The following is a 15,147-nucleotide window of genomic DNA, read 5'->3' on the forward strand; positions in this document are numbered from 1 at the left end:
GATTAATCGATCATCAAATAGTTGGCGATTAATTTAATAGTTGACAACTAATCGATGAATCGTTGCAGCTCTAAACATAAGTAAACATCAGTGAGATGAGCGACAAATATACTGCTTTCCATATACTTTGCTTCCCTCATTTTCCTAAGGATTTCCTTAAGCAACTGGAAACTTAAGCATTTCTGTGTTACATCTGTTTGTACGTAGGTTTTATGTGCAAGAATGATAATGACTTTGTTTCTTACTTGCAATAACGTTCTAGTTATTTTTATGCGATGATTGTCTACTAGCGTCTGTCATTTTTATTCACACCACATTATAGATAAATCTTGTTGATACTGTATCTTCATGTGTAATCATCTGTAGTCTAATAACACTGATACAGCAGTGAAATAACACTATTAACAATAAAAAACTCAAATAACAATAAAAATAGCACTGATAGCGGTCAAATAGTTCTGCTGGGAACTTGGCAGCTGCTAAAGAAAACACCAAAGGAACAAAGTACAAAGTCCCACAGCAAATTTGTAGCAATGACATAAAAACACCTAATTAATTATCAGGTTATTTGAATGTGATCTCAGCTCTCTGGCTCCCTGATCAGCTGCCTTCATCTCTTCTACGGAGAACACAGTAATGTGAGCAAAATGAACCGTTACATACGGCTTTTAACAAATTACATGCATAGATAGAAGTGCTGCTGGTACAACAGTGTGTGATGACGTCTAAATTCAGTTGCCTGTGAGAAAAGCATTATGGGAGCTGTGTGAGAAATTGCAGCTCAGATGTGAAGATTTAGATTGAAAGATACATTTTCTAAATAATACGACTTTTACTTCCTTGGATTGATTTGATACTGCTCAATAAAGGACAGACATGAATTGCAGAAATTGATTTTCTGTACACTGTGATGAAGTTTGACAGGAGTGAAGTGTCTCACGTAGAGCTGCAACGATTAATCGATTAATCGTTTAGTTGCCAACTATTAAATTAATCGCCAACTACTTTGATAATCGATTAATCAGTTTGAGTAATTTTTTAAGAAAAATAAGTCAAAATTCTCTGATTCCAGCTTCTTAAATGTGAATATTTTCTGGTTTCTTTACTCCTCTATGACAGTAAACTGAATATCTTTGGGTTGTGGACAAAACAAGACATTTGAGGACGTCATCTTGGGCTTTGGGAAACACTGATCGACATTTTTCACCATTTTCTGACATTTTATAGACCAAACAACTAATCGATTAATTGAGAAAATAATCGACAGATTAATCGACAATGAAAATAATCATTAGTTGCAGCCCTAGTCTCACGTTGACTGTCTGGCCTGAATTTGGCACCTTGGCACCACAGTGACTGTGCCAAAACCAAAACAAACCAGGTGTATCCTCGGGTGTATCCTCGGGTGCAGGGCGGGGTCTGTACTCACGGTTCCCGGCGGAGTCGTACCACATGCCGCCCTTCTCGCGGGACATGTTGAGCTGGGTGCGCAGGCGGACGCACTCCTCGGGCGTGGTCTGGAAGAACAGGACGGGCAGCTTCCGCACGCTGCACCACTCGCAGCTGATCAGCTCCGACGCCCGCAGGCTGACCTTCTCCAGGGCGTCCTGCTCCGGGCCTGGACGCAGAAACGGGACAGTTTCTATTTCAATTAAATCCTTAATGTGTAAGGAAGTGCAATCTGGTTTGCAGATGGGGTTTAGCTTAAAGAAAAACCCTACAAAATACATTCAAAACGCTCAACAGACACTACCAGTCAACAGTCTGGACCCACCTGACTGAATGTTCTATGTTTTTTATTCTCTTAAAGCCATTTTGATCCAAAGGCTTCTGCTTAAATGCTTGAAATTAGTTTCTTAGACAAATATAAATAGTGAAGTTGATCCTATGTATGAATTTCTTTCCAAAGCCTTTGCCTTTCCATCAAGGCAAAGGGCGGCTACTTTAAAGAATCTAAAATATAAGATAGTTTTGATTTAACACTTTTTTGGTCACTGCATAATTCCATTTGTGTTATTTCATAGTTTTTATGAATTTACTATTATTCTAAAATGTGGAAAATAGTAAAAATAAAGAAAAAATTGGTGCGTCCAAACTTCTGACACAGCACAAAAACACATAAGAAATGACATAAATAGCCTGATACACTGCAATAAAATGTCGCTTATCAATGCAAAGTTTCATATAGAGGCATCAGACGCTACATCATTACATGCAAACTAAGCAGTCGACCTGCAGTGGGAATAAATGAGTCCAAAGTTCATGTACTCTTGAGTTCAGGCGCTCTTAATGCGGCAGTTCTCCACCTTTTTGGCTCATGACTCCTTAAAAACGAAGCGATGCCCCGACACGGGCTGCACATGCATGGTGAACGGTTCATCCCGTGACCCCCTGACCCCCAATACCCTGAGCAATATTGTTTTAATGTATTCTATGTAATTCATCAAAATCTGGGCAACAGGTTATAACACTTAACTGGTTAGTTACCATAAAACTGAAAATATTAGGCATATTGTGCTTGGCCATTATCTAGGTGGACATCTAATTTATTTGATATTAACCAAATCTCCAGAAACAGTCTATTTGAATTTAAACATTTCTTAGGACTTACATGTAGGCTATAAACTGAATCATGTTATAGTATGCCACTAGAAACAATGTGTTGTTATCGCCTTGATCATTTCCCCATTCACTAACTGGAATGAACACTAGAGTCAGCCAGTGGGAATTGGATCTAGGTGGATCTTGATGCTGAACGCTCTCCGGTTGCTGCCGGTGCAGGCTGAGCAGCAGGTCAGCTGACTGGGAGCTACTGGGAGCTCACTGGACGCTGCAGACCGGACAGGGAGCTCACTGGACGCTGCAGACTGGACAGGGAGCTGCAGACTGGACAGGGAGCTCACTGGATGCTGCAGACTGGACAGGGAGCTGCAGACTGGACAGGGAGCTCACTGGACGCTGCAGACCGGACAGGGAGCTCCCTGGACATTGCAGACCGGACAGGGAGCTCACTGGACGCTGCAGACCGGACAGGGAGCTCACTGGACGCTGCAGACTGGACAGGGAGCTCACTGGACGCTGCAGACCGGACAGGGAGCTCACTGGACGCTGCAGACTGGACAGGGAGCTGCAGACTGGACAGGGAGCTCACTGGATGCTGCAGACTGGACAGGGAGCTGCAGACTGGACAGGGAGCTCACTGGACGCTGCAGACCGGACAGGGAGCTCACTGGACGCTGCAGACCGGACAGGGAGCTCCCTGGACATTGCAGACCGGACAGGGAGCTCACTGGACGCTGCAGACCGGACAGGGAGCTCACTGGACGCTGCAGACCGGACAGGGAGCTCACTGGACGCTGCAGACCGGACAGGGAGCTCACTGGACGCTGCAGACCGGACAGGGAGCTCCCTGGACGCTGCAGACCGGACAGGGAGCTCCCTGGACGCTGCAGACCGGACAGGGAGCTCACTGGAGGCTGCAGACCGGACAGGGAGCTCCCTGGACGCTGCAGACCGGACAGGGAGCTCCCTGGAGGCTGCAGACCGGACAGGGAGCTCACTGGACGCTGCAGACTGGACTGGGAGCTGCAAACTGGACAGGGAGCTCACTGGACGCTGCAGACTGGACAGGGAGCTCACTGGAGGCTGCAGACTGGACAGGGAGCTCACTGGAGGCTGCAGACTGGACAGGGAGCTCACTGGATGCTGCAGACTGGACAGGGAGCTCACTGGACGCTGCAGACCGGACAGGGAGCTCACTGGACGCTGCAGACTGGACTGGGAGCTGCAAACTGGACAGGGAGCTCACTGGACGCTGCAGACTGGACAGGGAGCTCACTGGAGGCTGCAGACTGGACAGTGAGCTCACTGGAGGCTGCAGACTGGACAGGGAGCTCACTGGAGGCTGCAGACTGGACAGGGAGCTCACTGGATGCTGCAGACTGGACAGGGAGCTCCTGGACGCTGCAGACCGGACAGGGAGCTCACTGGAGGCTGCAGACTGGACAGGGAGCTGCAGACCGGACAGGGAGCTGCAGACCGGACAGGGAGCTCACTGGAGGCTGCAGACCGGACAGGGAGCTCACTGGACGCTGCAGACTGGACAGGGAGCTGCAGACCGGACAGGGAGCTCACTGGACGCTGCAGACCGGACAGGGAGCTCACTGGACGCTGCAGACTAGACAGGGAGCTCACTGGACGCTGCAGACTGGACAGGGAGCTGCAGACCGGACAGGGAGCTGCAGACCGGACAGGGAGCTCACTGGAGGCTGCAGACCGGACAGGGAGCTCACTGGACGCTGCAGACTGGACAGGGAGCTGCAGACCGGACAGGGAGCTCACTGGACGCTGCAGACCGGACAGGGAGCTCACTGGACGCTGCAGACTAGACAGGGAGCTCACTGGACGCTGCAGACTGGACAGGGAGCTGCAGACTGGACAGGGAGCTCACTGGATGCTGCAGACTGGACAGGGAGCTCACTGGACGCTGCAGACTGGACAGGGAGCTCACTGGACGCTGCAGACTGGACAGGGAGCTCACTGGAGGCTGCAGACTGGACAGGGAGCTCACTGGAGGCTGCAGACTGGACAGGGAGCTCACTGGACGCTGCAGACTGGACAGAGAGCTCACTGGACGCTGCAGACTGGACAGGGAGCTGCAGACTGGACAGGGAGCTCACTGGACGCTGCAGACCGGACAGGGAGCTGCAGACTGGACAGGGAGCTCGCTGGACGCTGCAGACTGGACAGGGAGCTCACTGGACGCTGCAGTGCGGCCCGGCTGTGAAGCTCAAACTGCCCTCCGAGGGGAACCGGGACGGGCAGGAGCAGCATCGGCCTCTTTGAGACTTCAGTCGGTTCTGTCTGACTCACACCAGTAACCTGACAGCCTGTTTTCACCAAGCTGCCCAGTCTCTTTTATTGTTTAATTGTGATATTCTCTTAATTAATTACTTAATTGTGATATTCTCTTAATTAATTACTTAATTGTGATATTCTCTTAATTAATTACTTAATTGTGATATTCTCATTGATTTAATCTCTCATATTCTTACACCTTAAAATGCCTCTTCTTTTTTTATGCACATTTTAGACCATTTTATACATTTATAACATTTTATTATTATTATTATTGTGCTTTTTCCACTCTACCTACGTATACTAGGCTATTTATACTTTTATTTATTTATTTATTTTTAAGACATTGAGCTGCAGCACAGTAAGAATTTCATTGTACCGTGTACTTGTACCTGTACATATGACAAATAAAACTTGATTTTGTTTTTGCTTACTGTGTTTTTTAAGTTGCCAGATGAATCTAATAAAAAAAACACTTTTCCCCCCCAGATGAAAATGTATAAATTTGACCAAGCTCAAGTAAAAGACGTCACTCATGTTTAAAATCCTGACATTTATGTGTAAATGTGACTAATTATTAGGGATGGGATGATCTGCATATCTCACGATACGATTTGATACGTGATCTGATCTGGAGCTGATATCACCATGCATTTTTCTGATATCACGATATATTAAATTTCGATACATCGTCCCATCCCTGCTAATTATGTATCTTTGCAGAGATTCCCAGGTTGCTGCCTCCTGTCTCCTGCTGGTATTCTGATGTTTTTGTGTATTTTCTGGACAGGCTGGTGCCACAGATGTGGAAGTAAACTGCACTAGTCTCTAACCAGCTCCCTCTCCCGCCTCCTCCTCCACATCCCTCGGCGCCAGATGAAAACTGCGCCGCTGCATATTTTTAAAATGACAGAAGCAAAGAGCGGCCAAAACTGACTGGAGGGTGCCATCACACTCCGGTGATGTCCAACACAACAACAGCACAGCATATGGTCATTTCATGCACAATAAATTGAATGAATTACTTGTGTTCCATACCTTCAGTTTCAAGCTGGATATGGTCGATGGAAAACTGGGAAAGACAGGAGAATAAGAACGCAGTTTATCATGTAGGTTCCCACACATTTTCCATTTCAAAAGGCCCTTTTTTTCCAGACCATAATTTCTGGAATGGATTTGAAGATTTTTGGTTTGTATTCTGGTCGCAGCGTGGCAACAAGACCATCAGCTCTGCCAGATCACTCTATTTTAAGATTATATTATTCTTCACAACAGAATTTAATTTAATTGATTGTGTTATTTTAATGCAATTCACTTTGTCTATTTATTTGCATATTCTTATCTTTCTATTTTTACTTGATTTGATTTTTTTAATGCAATGCATTTGATAGAGATAGATAGATATATAGATATATAGATATATAGATAGATAGATAGATAGATAGATAGATAGATAGATAGATAGATAGATAGATAGATAGATTATATTATTATTATTATTACACACACTACATGTGCACATCATTGGAAAACTGAATATCTTCCATACTTTTCTGGACTTTTGTGTGATTCTTCAAGACTTTAAAATGATCAAATTCCTTTTCCTTAATTTTCCAAACTTCCAAACCAGGAATCGGTGCAGCAGTCATGTGTTATTGGTTACAGATCAAAGCACCGCAGCGGAGGCCGCACAGCCCGCTGGCGATATTTCAGCAGGCGTAGACTGAGTGCATCAGACGGGAGAGATCAAAGTACTCACGATGACAGGCTTCGTCACCATCCTGCGCAGAGTGCCCACCCTCACGCTCCGACACTCCAGTATGATGCTGTCACACTTATTGGACACGAACTTGGGCTTCTTTACCCTCGGTGAAAAGTGCTCCGGAGGGTGATTTCCAAACTGCAAAGATAAAAAAAAAAAGAAAAAGAGGCAGATATGTGGCTTTAGAGAGAGAATTGAGTGTTGCTTTGCAGCTCGGAGAGAAGAGAGTACACTTCTGTTTTACCTCACTGCACATTCAAGTCTAGTTTATATTGGACACATCAGGATGCTAAGGTTAGGGGTTCAATTCCCTGTGTAGCTCAATGGGTAAAGCAAGGCACCAACACTACCAGGGTTAGAGTTTCCATTCACACGGGACTCACTAAAAATTTAAAAAAAGCGTCCACCCAATAGCATATATTTAGCTTTAGAGAATTTCCCTTTGGAGAAAAAAAGAGCAGACTTTTATTTTACTTCACCGCTGCACCTGCTGGCCTAGTTTGCATTGGGGCTATCGACCAAAACACACACACACACACACACACACACACACACACACACACACACACACACACACACACACAAGCTCCAATCATTACTCTGGACTGCTGCCAAATACGACCCAGACAGTAATCTTGGGAGACTCATTCTCAAACACAAAAAAAAAAACCCAAATCAGTAATCTTGCTGCCAGACGGCATGAGATCTTCTTAAATGGGGGAGGAAAGTGAACATCACTGCTCTAGGACACTTCTCTGCTTTCCTAGACAGCATGCAGCGGAGAGTGATTAAAGGAACGATGGGATAACAGGAGTCAAAGGTCATGAACCAGGATCGAACCCACAACGCTCCAAATACACGCTTACAGGTCAGCATTCAAGGACCTTCCACTGGGATCTACTGATTAACCAGATATGCAGGAGTTTCCCACAGAGCTATGTAGTGAAGGTGGGCCTCTGAACAAAACAACACCGCAAAATAGTAAAACAAAATCCCCAAATTCCATTATTTTTTAGTTAGTTTTCACTGAGACCACAGGAATGAACACAGCGCCCAACCGCAGCATCTGCAGGCCAGAAGCAGCATTGTAAGCAAACAAGAGCGAATTTGGGGTCATTAATGCTATAATATCAGCAATGTTCATAATTGGCTACATTAGCGTGTGAGATAAATACCTCAAATTATTTCTTTCCATTGCCATTGCAAACCGTGACTTTTGCACTGCCTTTGTCTCTGTTATCTATCTACTGATAGCCTTTGTTCGCCTACAAGCTGATATGAGTTTGACTCGTCAATAAGTTCAAGTTCAAGTTCGTTTATTTATATACTGTAGCCCTTTATCACTTTATCAATACAACCCCGCCGCAAACCATTTCATGCCACTCTGGACTGTTTTTTTCCTCTGCATTTATCTAGCGAATGTTAATACCATAATATCAACATATCCTATTGAAAATGTTGATAACTGGCAGTGTTAGCAAGTAAGATAAATACCTCAAATTGTAGAAGAAAATTTTTGTTTCATTCACCTCAAATTGTTTCTTTCATTCCATTGCAAACTCCTGCACTGCCTTTTTCTCTGCATGCAACTACTGGCAGCCTTTGTTTGACTTTTCAAGACACAACACAAACTGTGTGAATAGTTTCCTTGCATATTAAACCAAAATGTCAGACTGAAAACATAAACACTGAGGCGTTACAGATAAGACAGGACCTCCTCACTCTGGTCGGTGTTCGTTTCCTCGGCCTGAACGCACCTGGTCTTTCATGCGGGGTCTCCGCGGTAACGTGATTTTCGTGTTGACGTCTTCGAAGAGTTCGGAGGTCACCTCCTCCTGCTCTCCTGTGCTCTTCACCGCTGCCTCCACCCGTCCCCCGGAGGGCGCCGGCGAGGAGTGGGCGGAGTCGGCGGGCCGGGGGGAAACGCTGTCCAGTCGGTTGACGCTTCCTGTGCTGGCGTTGTCGGCCTCCTCCTCGTCGTCGCTGGACAGGACGACTGTGAAGGGAACGTCGGAGAACTCTGATTAATGTCTTTCTGATACGTTTACACTGTGTTCTTGCATTGTTTTTAGGCTCGCTTTTACCTGAACTATGGCCTGTCTTCTGTTTTATCCTTTCTGTGCATTTGCCTTTTTGTATTTTACTCCTTTCTTCTTTGTTTTTGTTACTCCATATTGCTCGCATTTCTCATTTACCTTGTGAAGAACTCTATAAACTGAACCAGTAGTGCTCCTACATCCGCTTTCTACTTAAATCTATACACTGATTTGTGCTCTAAAGACAAAGGTTATTATTGTGGTTAGACATCTTACTTTTGCTGTGGTACTGATGTTTGTTATGTGATGTAAATGTCAGGACTTATTTCTTTTATCTGTATGGAAACAAATTCCACCAACCTGCTTGTGGGGCAATGAGAGGAACTTGAATTGACTTACATTTCAGCTGACTACACATTTCTAGATATTTTCCATTTTGAAATCCCAGACTTATTCCAGACCCTAATTTCTTCACTCGATTTGAAGATTCGGATTTGTTGTTATGATGTACGTCAATAATGCCTGGGCAATATGACAGTAAACCAGGTCGTATCGCTCTACAGCTGAAGACTCTTCACAAGACTAAATCCTAACATGGATAATGACAAATATGGGTCTACAGCTTTATGTGTAGTCATGATGAATCCATGCAGGAACGTACAGATTGGCAGGAATCAGTTGGTCCTTCTACTTTGCCGTTAATGATTTGATTGCAAGACTTGTTTGAACATTTTCTAACTGTGTTGTGAAGCTTTAATGCGTTTAGGGATACAAAACGCAGGGAAGTGATTTCAGTTTTATTCAGCATTTCAGTTTTTTTGGACCCTCATTACCCATTCAGTTATTATGGGTGTGTGTGTGTGTGCGGGGGTGGGTAATTATTTTCCTCTATTGGTGTTTCTCATCACATCCTTGAAAATGGCACTAATAAAATCAGGCTTTACACACAGGCTCTACCCAGCAGAGTGTGGCGGAGCGCGGGGATGCAAACTGACAGCTTGTCAAGAGAGAGCTCCCAATTAAATCTTTCCTCCCTCTGTAGCAATTTACAGTGTCACCGGCTGACATGGTGCCAGTGACAGAGATATTTGTATTAATTTACCAAAACACAGCATCTCATGTAACTATCCCCTGTGCTGTTCAGCCTGGGCACTTAGTAGAAACACAGCTTGGATGATACAGCAAAGGCAGTTGGTGGATCTTTCTTTATTTTTTACTATTTTCCACATTTTAGAATAACAGCAAAGACATCAAAACTATGAAATAACACAAATGGAATTATGCAGCGACCAAAAAAAGTGTTAAACAAATGAAAACTATCTTATATTTTAGCTTCTTTAAAGTAGCCGCCCTTTGCCTTGATGGAAAGGCAAAGGCTTTGGAAAGAAATTCATACATAGGATCAACTTCACTATTTATATTTGTCTAAGAAACTAATTTCAAGCATTTAAGCAGAAGCCTTTAGATCAAAATGGCTTTAAGAGAATGAAAAACAGAGAACATTCAGTCAGGTGGGTCCAGACTTTAGACCGGTAGTGTACTTAATAGGGATGTTTGGTTGAATTTGACTCATGATCTCTCCAGAGGGTTCGACAGTGAATTTTAGCATCAAACATACCGTACAACACAGTGAAGCTACAACACAGCTTTGTCTGTCTCTTTGGTTTGGCCCTTGCTCTCTAACGGATGTGAATATGTTACAGGGTAACCTGTAGAGAAAGAGAAGCAGGTGCTTGTGGTTTGTGGCTACTGAACACACTTCTCCCATTGTCAGCAGTGATGCATTTATCATAAACGATGAGAATAGCACTGTAGCGCTGCGTTTAAGATGCATTTTGCATCAGAACGGTCTAGTAGGTGGAGAGACTGTCCTGTAACTGAAAGCCCACTGGTTAAATCCCTGCAACAGCTAATATTTGTCCATTAGTGCTGTCATGATAACCAACATTTCAATACTACCTCAATAGTCTAGGTTATATTTATTTATATAGCCCTTTATCACAAGTATGTCTCAAAGAGCTTTACATACCACCATACTGTTGTGAAAGATTGAATTCAATATTGAATTTTATAAACGTTCAATACTTTCACCTAATGTGTTCTGCAAGATGAACTTCCATGTCAGCGTCACCTCCAGAGGGCTGGAGGAGTTGGAAGAGGAAGGAGGAGAAGGAGAAGAAGAGGAAGAAGGAGAAGAAGGATAAGAAGAACAACAAGAACAAGAGGAAGGAAGAAGGAAGAGGAGAAGAAGGAAAAGGAGGAGGAGGAGAAGACAAAAGGGAGAAGAAGAAGAAGACGAAGACAACGAAGAAGACAAAGAAGAAGGAGAAGATGGAGAAGAAGACGGAGGAGGAGGAGAAGACAAAAGGGAGAAGAAGAAGAAGACGAAGACAGCAAAGAAGAAGACAAAGAAGAAGGAGAAAATGGATTAGAGGAAGACGAAGAAGAAGAAGATGGAGAAGAAGACGGAGGAGGAGACGGAAGAGAAGAAGAGGAAGGAGGATTGGAATAGGAAGCCCTGCTGTCTGGCCCTGACAGTCAAACAGCTGAAACATGGCAGCAGCATCAAACAGTCCAGCAGGTCTTGAACTGGATCCCAGTTCACCTGAACCGGTTGATAAAACCGGTGCCAAGAGCCAAATATGGAGCCGACGAACGAAGACGAACAAACCGACATCAAACCCTCTGTGCAAAAGTTGCTACGATGTACGATTATGATTAATTGTGCCGCCCCTAACAGCCTTTTTAATCTGCTGGCACATGACAGCTGAAATCTCTGATGTTCCCTCTATGTTGCGGCCAGCAAACGAAAAAATTAATTCCAAAATTAAACGCCCACCGTTTGAATTAAGTTGACGGGTAAAAAAACCATCACCGCAAAAGTTCACCAGCAGCTTTCCAACTGGCAGGAGAAGCTCACAGAGGTAACAGGCGGCCCAGCTGTTGCCTTTTCCTGCTGTGAAGTTCAGCGCTGAGCCACATGCTGCAGCATCGTGTCCGCCTGCTCCGCTTCCTCCTGCTGTACTTACTAAATCAGGAATGTATGAGATGTATGAATGTATGAGAGTAATAATCTATTTTGGAAAAAGAAAATTATCTGAAGGTTATCATTCAATACTTCTAAAACCTACAAGATCAAATCTGTAAGTGTTCATATTGTCATCCACGGACTTTAAGTAATTAATATCCTTTGTACCGTAATTGTGAGCCATCAATCACTTTGTAACAGTCGGTGTCACTTTTTTTAACTTGGAATAAAAACACACCAGGTAGGATAACAGAATAATTTTCCTTTTTTCCCCAAATCAGCATCAATATTGTAATAAGGTGTCTGCAAATTTCATCAAGATGAATTCAAGACCTTTTTAATGATGGAATCAAATAAAAGACCAATTTCACAATTGAGATAAATGTGAAAATGAAAACAACTGTAGACCTGTTACGGGGTTTTTTACCGGGAGTTTTTTCCAGAAACTTCAGACACCCTGCGACTAAAGTCCCTGCATATAATAGAATTTGCCACCAAAACTTCCAAATTGGTCCTGAATTCTCCCTTATTCTGACTTTTTCTTTTAGATAAGGTTTCTAAATAGATTTCTGGTGATTTTTGCTTGATCTTCGCTCCCGATTACATTGATAAAAAGAACAAGATCAAAGTTAAACTCACTTCAAGGCTAAGGTATGGCGAGGAATATAGCCTAACTGATGCTTGTTTATCCACCTCAAAAGACAGAGGTGGATAAATGTAATGTGTAATGTATGTAATCTTCGGCCAGGAGGAGTAAAGTGAGTCATTTTTGCTATATTTACTTTCCTTTTCCCTTTCCTTTAAAGTGATGTTGAACAAGGGAGAGACTTGTTTTTTTATATATATATTGGCAGAATCTGCTTTGTGAAAGTCCTGTCTCCCACTTTTTTCTCCTCTTTACAATTATTGGTAAACGTTTTATCTTCTTCATCGGCATAAATTTCCTCTGACTGGATTTCAGTGTCCCACTTGTTCAAACTGAAAGGTTTAATAAATATAAAGAAAGAGATTCACTTAAAAACAATTCAGTGACAGGACTAGTTTTTTATATATTGTGAGAATCTGCTTTGTCGGCGTTCCTTTATGTGCTAGAAGTGATTTTCAGACTGTTCCTCCAGACAATGGCAGTGAATGGAGAGAGAAAAAAAACACAATTCTCCAGTCTGCTCTACCGGAGCAACAGATCACAGAGAATCACTGATTTGGGGGTTTTATCATGGAGGAAGAGACACAGGTTCAACGCCACTTCAAGCACTCGTTTGTACTTACTGGGGTCGTTGAGCTCGTGCTGCTTGGCCGCCGCCGTCCTCTTGCCTTTGGAGGAGACCCTCGCCCCGCAGCAGCTGGACGTCCCGGCCAGCGCCGCCGGCCTGCCGTTGTGCGGAGGCAGGAGGTTCCCCCTGCTGCTGGTGATTCGTACCGGCAGGATCTCCATCCGCGGCACCCGCATGGTGGACGCCGCGCCGTAGAAGTTCTTACTCAGCTGAAGGCTGTTTGGTCCGGAGGAAGGCTGGGAGCGGATGGGGGGCCGGGGGGTCGGGGAGGAGGGCGTGGCCTGCGGGGCGTGCTGACAGGGCGGCAGGTTCAGGCCGGTCCCGCAGGTCTGACACTTGCCGCCGTCCTCGCTCGGCTTGTTGCACTTCCCGCACACCGCCGGGTAGACGGCCGGCCGGAGGGGCTGCCGGAGGAAAACACTCGTTAACGTCAAGCTGGGAGGTCGGATCTGTTATTTTAATCTAAAACAAATACTAGTTCAACAAAGTGTTTCCTTTACTGCCATGTAGCGTTTCGTAGACGCTGGAAAGTTTCCCACTCCCACAGCTGGGAAACTGACGAATCAAAACCATCACCGTTTTGTTACTTTTTCACTTTAAAAAAAATCACAGCATTTGTTTCATTTTCATAACCGTGTGTTGGCTGTCATACAGTGGGAGAGTACTTTCCTTCTCTATAAACCGCAGCCCTTTCTTCCCTTTTACAATTTAACCACAAGACCAACTGAATGTAATGTTTCCCTTACTTTCATTTAGCTTTGGTAGCAGCTGGAACGCCTCCCTTCCCCCCCCCCCCCGAAATTCATCTCCTGGCCTCATTTAAATTACAGCACAATTGTCCATATTTCATACTATCCAACTAAGAGCCGTTCTTAAGCTTCTTAAACATCTACTGGAACCGATCCTGGAACAAACCCTGGAGTGAACCTGAGTCTCACAACCAAAATTACTCCATAAAAAAAAAACACTACAGGAAACATTTTACATTTTAGACGTTTAGCTGGCAGCTTTATCCAGAACGACTTCTGTACAATGAGGGCAACAGTAAAAAAGGAGCCTCGGTTCCTACATCACCAACATTATAAACTAATGATAATGAGTGCAAGGGTCAAAGCCGTCGTGTCCCGAAAACATTCAACAACATTCCTGTGGACACAGGATGATGATGTAATTGGGTTTCACTCTGCAATGAGATATCCACCATGGGACAAAACATAAACCTGTAGCCAAAATACTGTATGACTGTATGACTGCCGGCATAAAAGTAGAAATCATTACACAATATTATTCAAGTTATTAGGCATCGTACTCCCACACATATTTTACAACTAAATTCCAAAGCTTTTCCACAACTTCACACCACATTTTCATGACTGTATTACTGCAGTAATTTTCCAAACTGTACTGTTTTCCAAAATATTTCCACTCCTAGAAAACACATTTTCAGTATTTCCAGTATATTATTTTTATTATATACACTGTATATTTTCCAGTATTTTCAGTATTTTATTTTCTGGCTGAATCCTATTCATGTGCTTGTTTTTAAGATTCATCGAATGAATTCAATCAATCAATCAATAAATTCATGACTGTGGGAACCCTGCATATAACAATTGCTGACAACAGTGCTCTTTTTAAGAATTTAATCTAACCTGCTTCTGAAATATTACGTAATGATTTTCTTTAAAAATGGATAGACACTGTTTTGTAATAAACTCCTTCAATAACACCGTCACTGGATTTCTCAATACCGCGACCAGCAGCTGGATGTCCAGAGGATGTGGACCTGGACTGTCGACAAGCCAGACGAGAGGGGAGGATGGACAGACAGAAAGGCAGAAACAGACGAGAGAAACAGAGAGAGAGAGAACAGAAAATAAAGAGAGAGAGAGAGAGAGAGACAGGGGGGAAAGAGTCCTGCCAGTTAATCAGGGTCAGAGTCCGCATGTAGCAGCAACAGCAGCCTGGTAAACGTTAAAAAACCCTGACCCTTCACTATATTACCAGGCTACTTCTGCAGATTTCTAGGACAAGACCTCTAAATGAGGGTTGATTATTTGCCAAAGTGTGGAGAGGAGTAGACCTACAGTTTGTTTTCTTTGGAACCAGAGAGAAAAAGTTCATTATCTTGCGTTTTTGTATTTGGTTCGTTTAGGTTCACACTGCCCAATTACAAGTGAACCAAGGCTT

General features: G+C 43.9%; 1 protein-coding gene across 3 annotated transcripts in view; it reads right to left on the bottom strand.

The window, feature by feature from the left end:
- The window catches only part of senp6a (SUMO specific peptidase 6a), a 41,872-nt gene that overhangs the window by 11,609 nt on the left and 15,116 nt on the right, over positions 1 to 15,147 (bottom strand). For all 3 annotated transcript variants that reach the window (XM_078289987.1, XM_078289988.1, XM_078289989.1), the window contains 5 exons: positions 12,953 to 13,361; positions 8,377 to 8,615; positions 6,617 to 6,757; positions 5,896 to 5,929; positions 1,430 to 1,618 (listed from right to left, as the gene is read on the bottom strand). In XM_078289987.1, the coding sequence (XP_078146113.1) occupies positions 1,430 to 1,618; positions 5,896 to 5,929; positions 6,617 to 6,757; positions 8,377 to 8,615; positions 12,953 to 13,361 (1,012 nt within the window). The remainder of the gene's footprint in view (positions 1 to 1,429; positions 1,619 to 5,895; positions 5,930 to 6,616; positions 6,758 to 8,376; positions 8,616 to 12,952; positions 13,362 to 15,147) is intronic.

The sequence above is a fragment of the Centroberyx gerrardi genome, chromosome 18 (assembly GCF_048128805.1).
Source record: "Centroberyx gerrardi isolate f3 chromosome 18, fCenGer3.hap1.cur.20231027, whole genome shotgun sequence".
NCBI lineage: Eukaryota > Metazoa > Chordata > Actinopteri > Beryciformes > Berycidae > Centroberyx > Centroberyx gerrardi.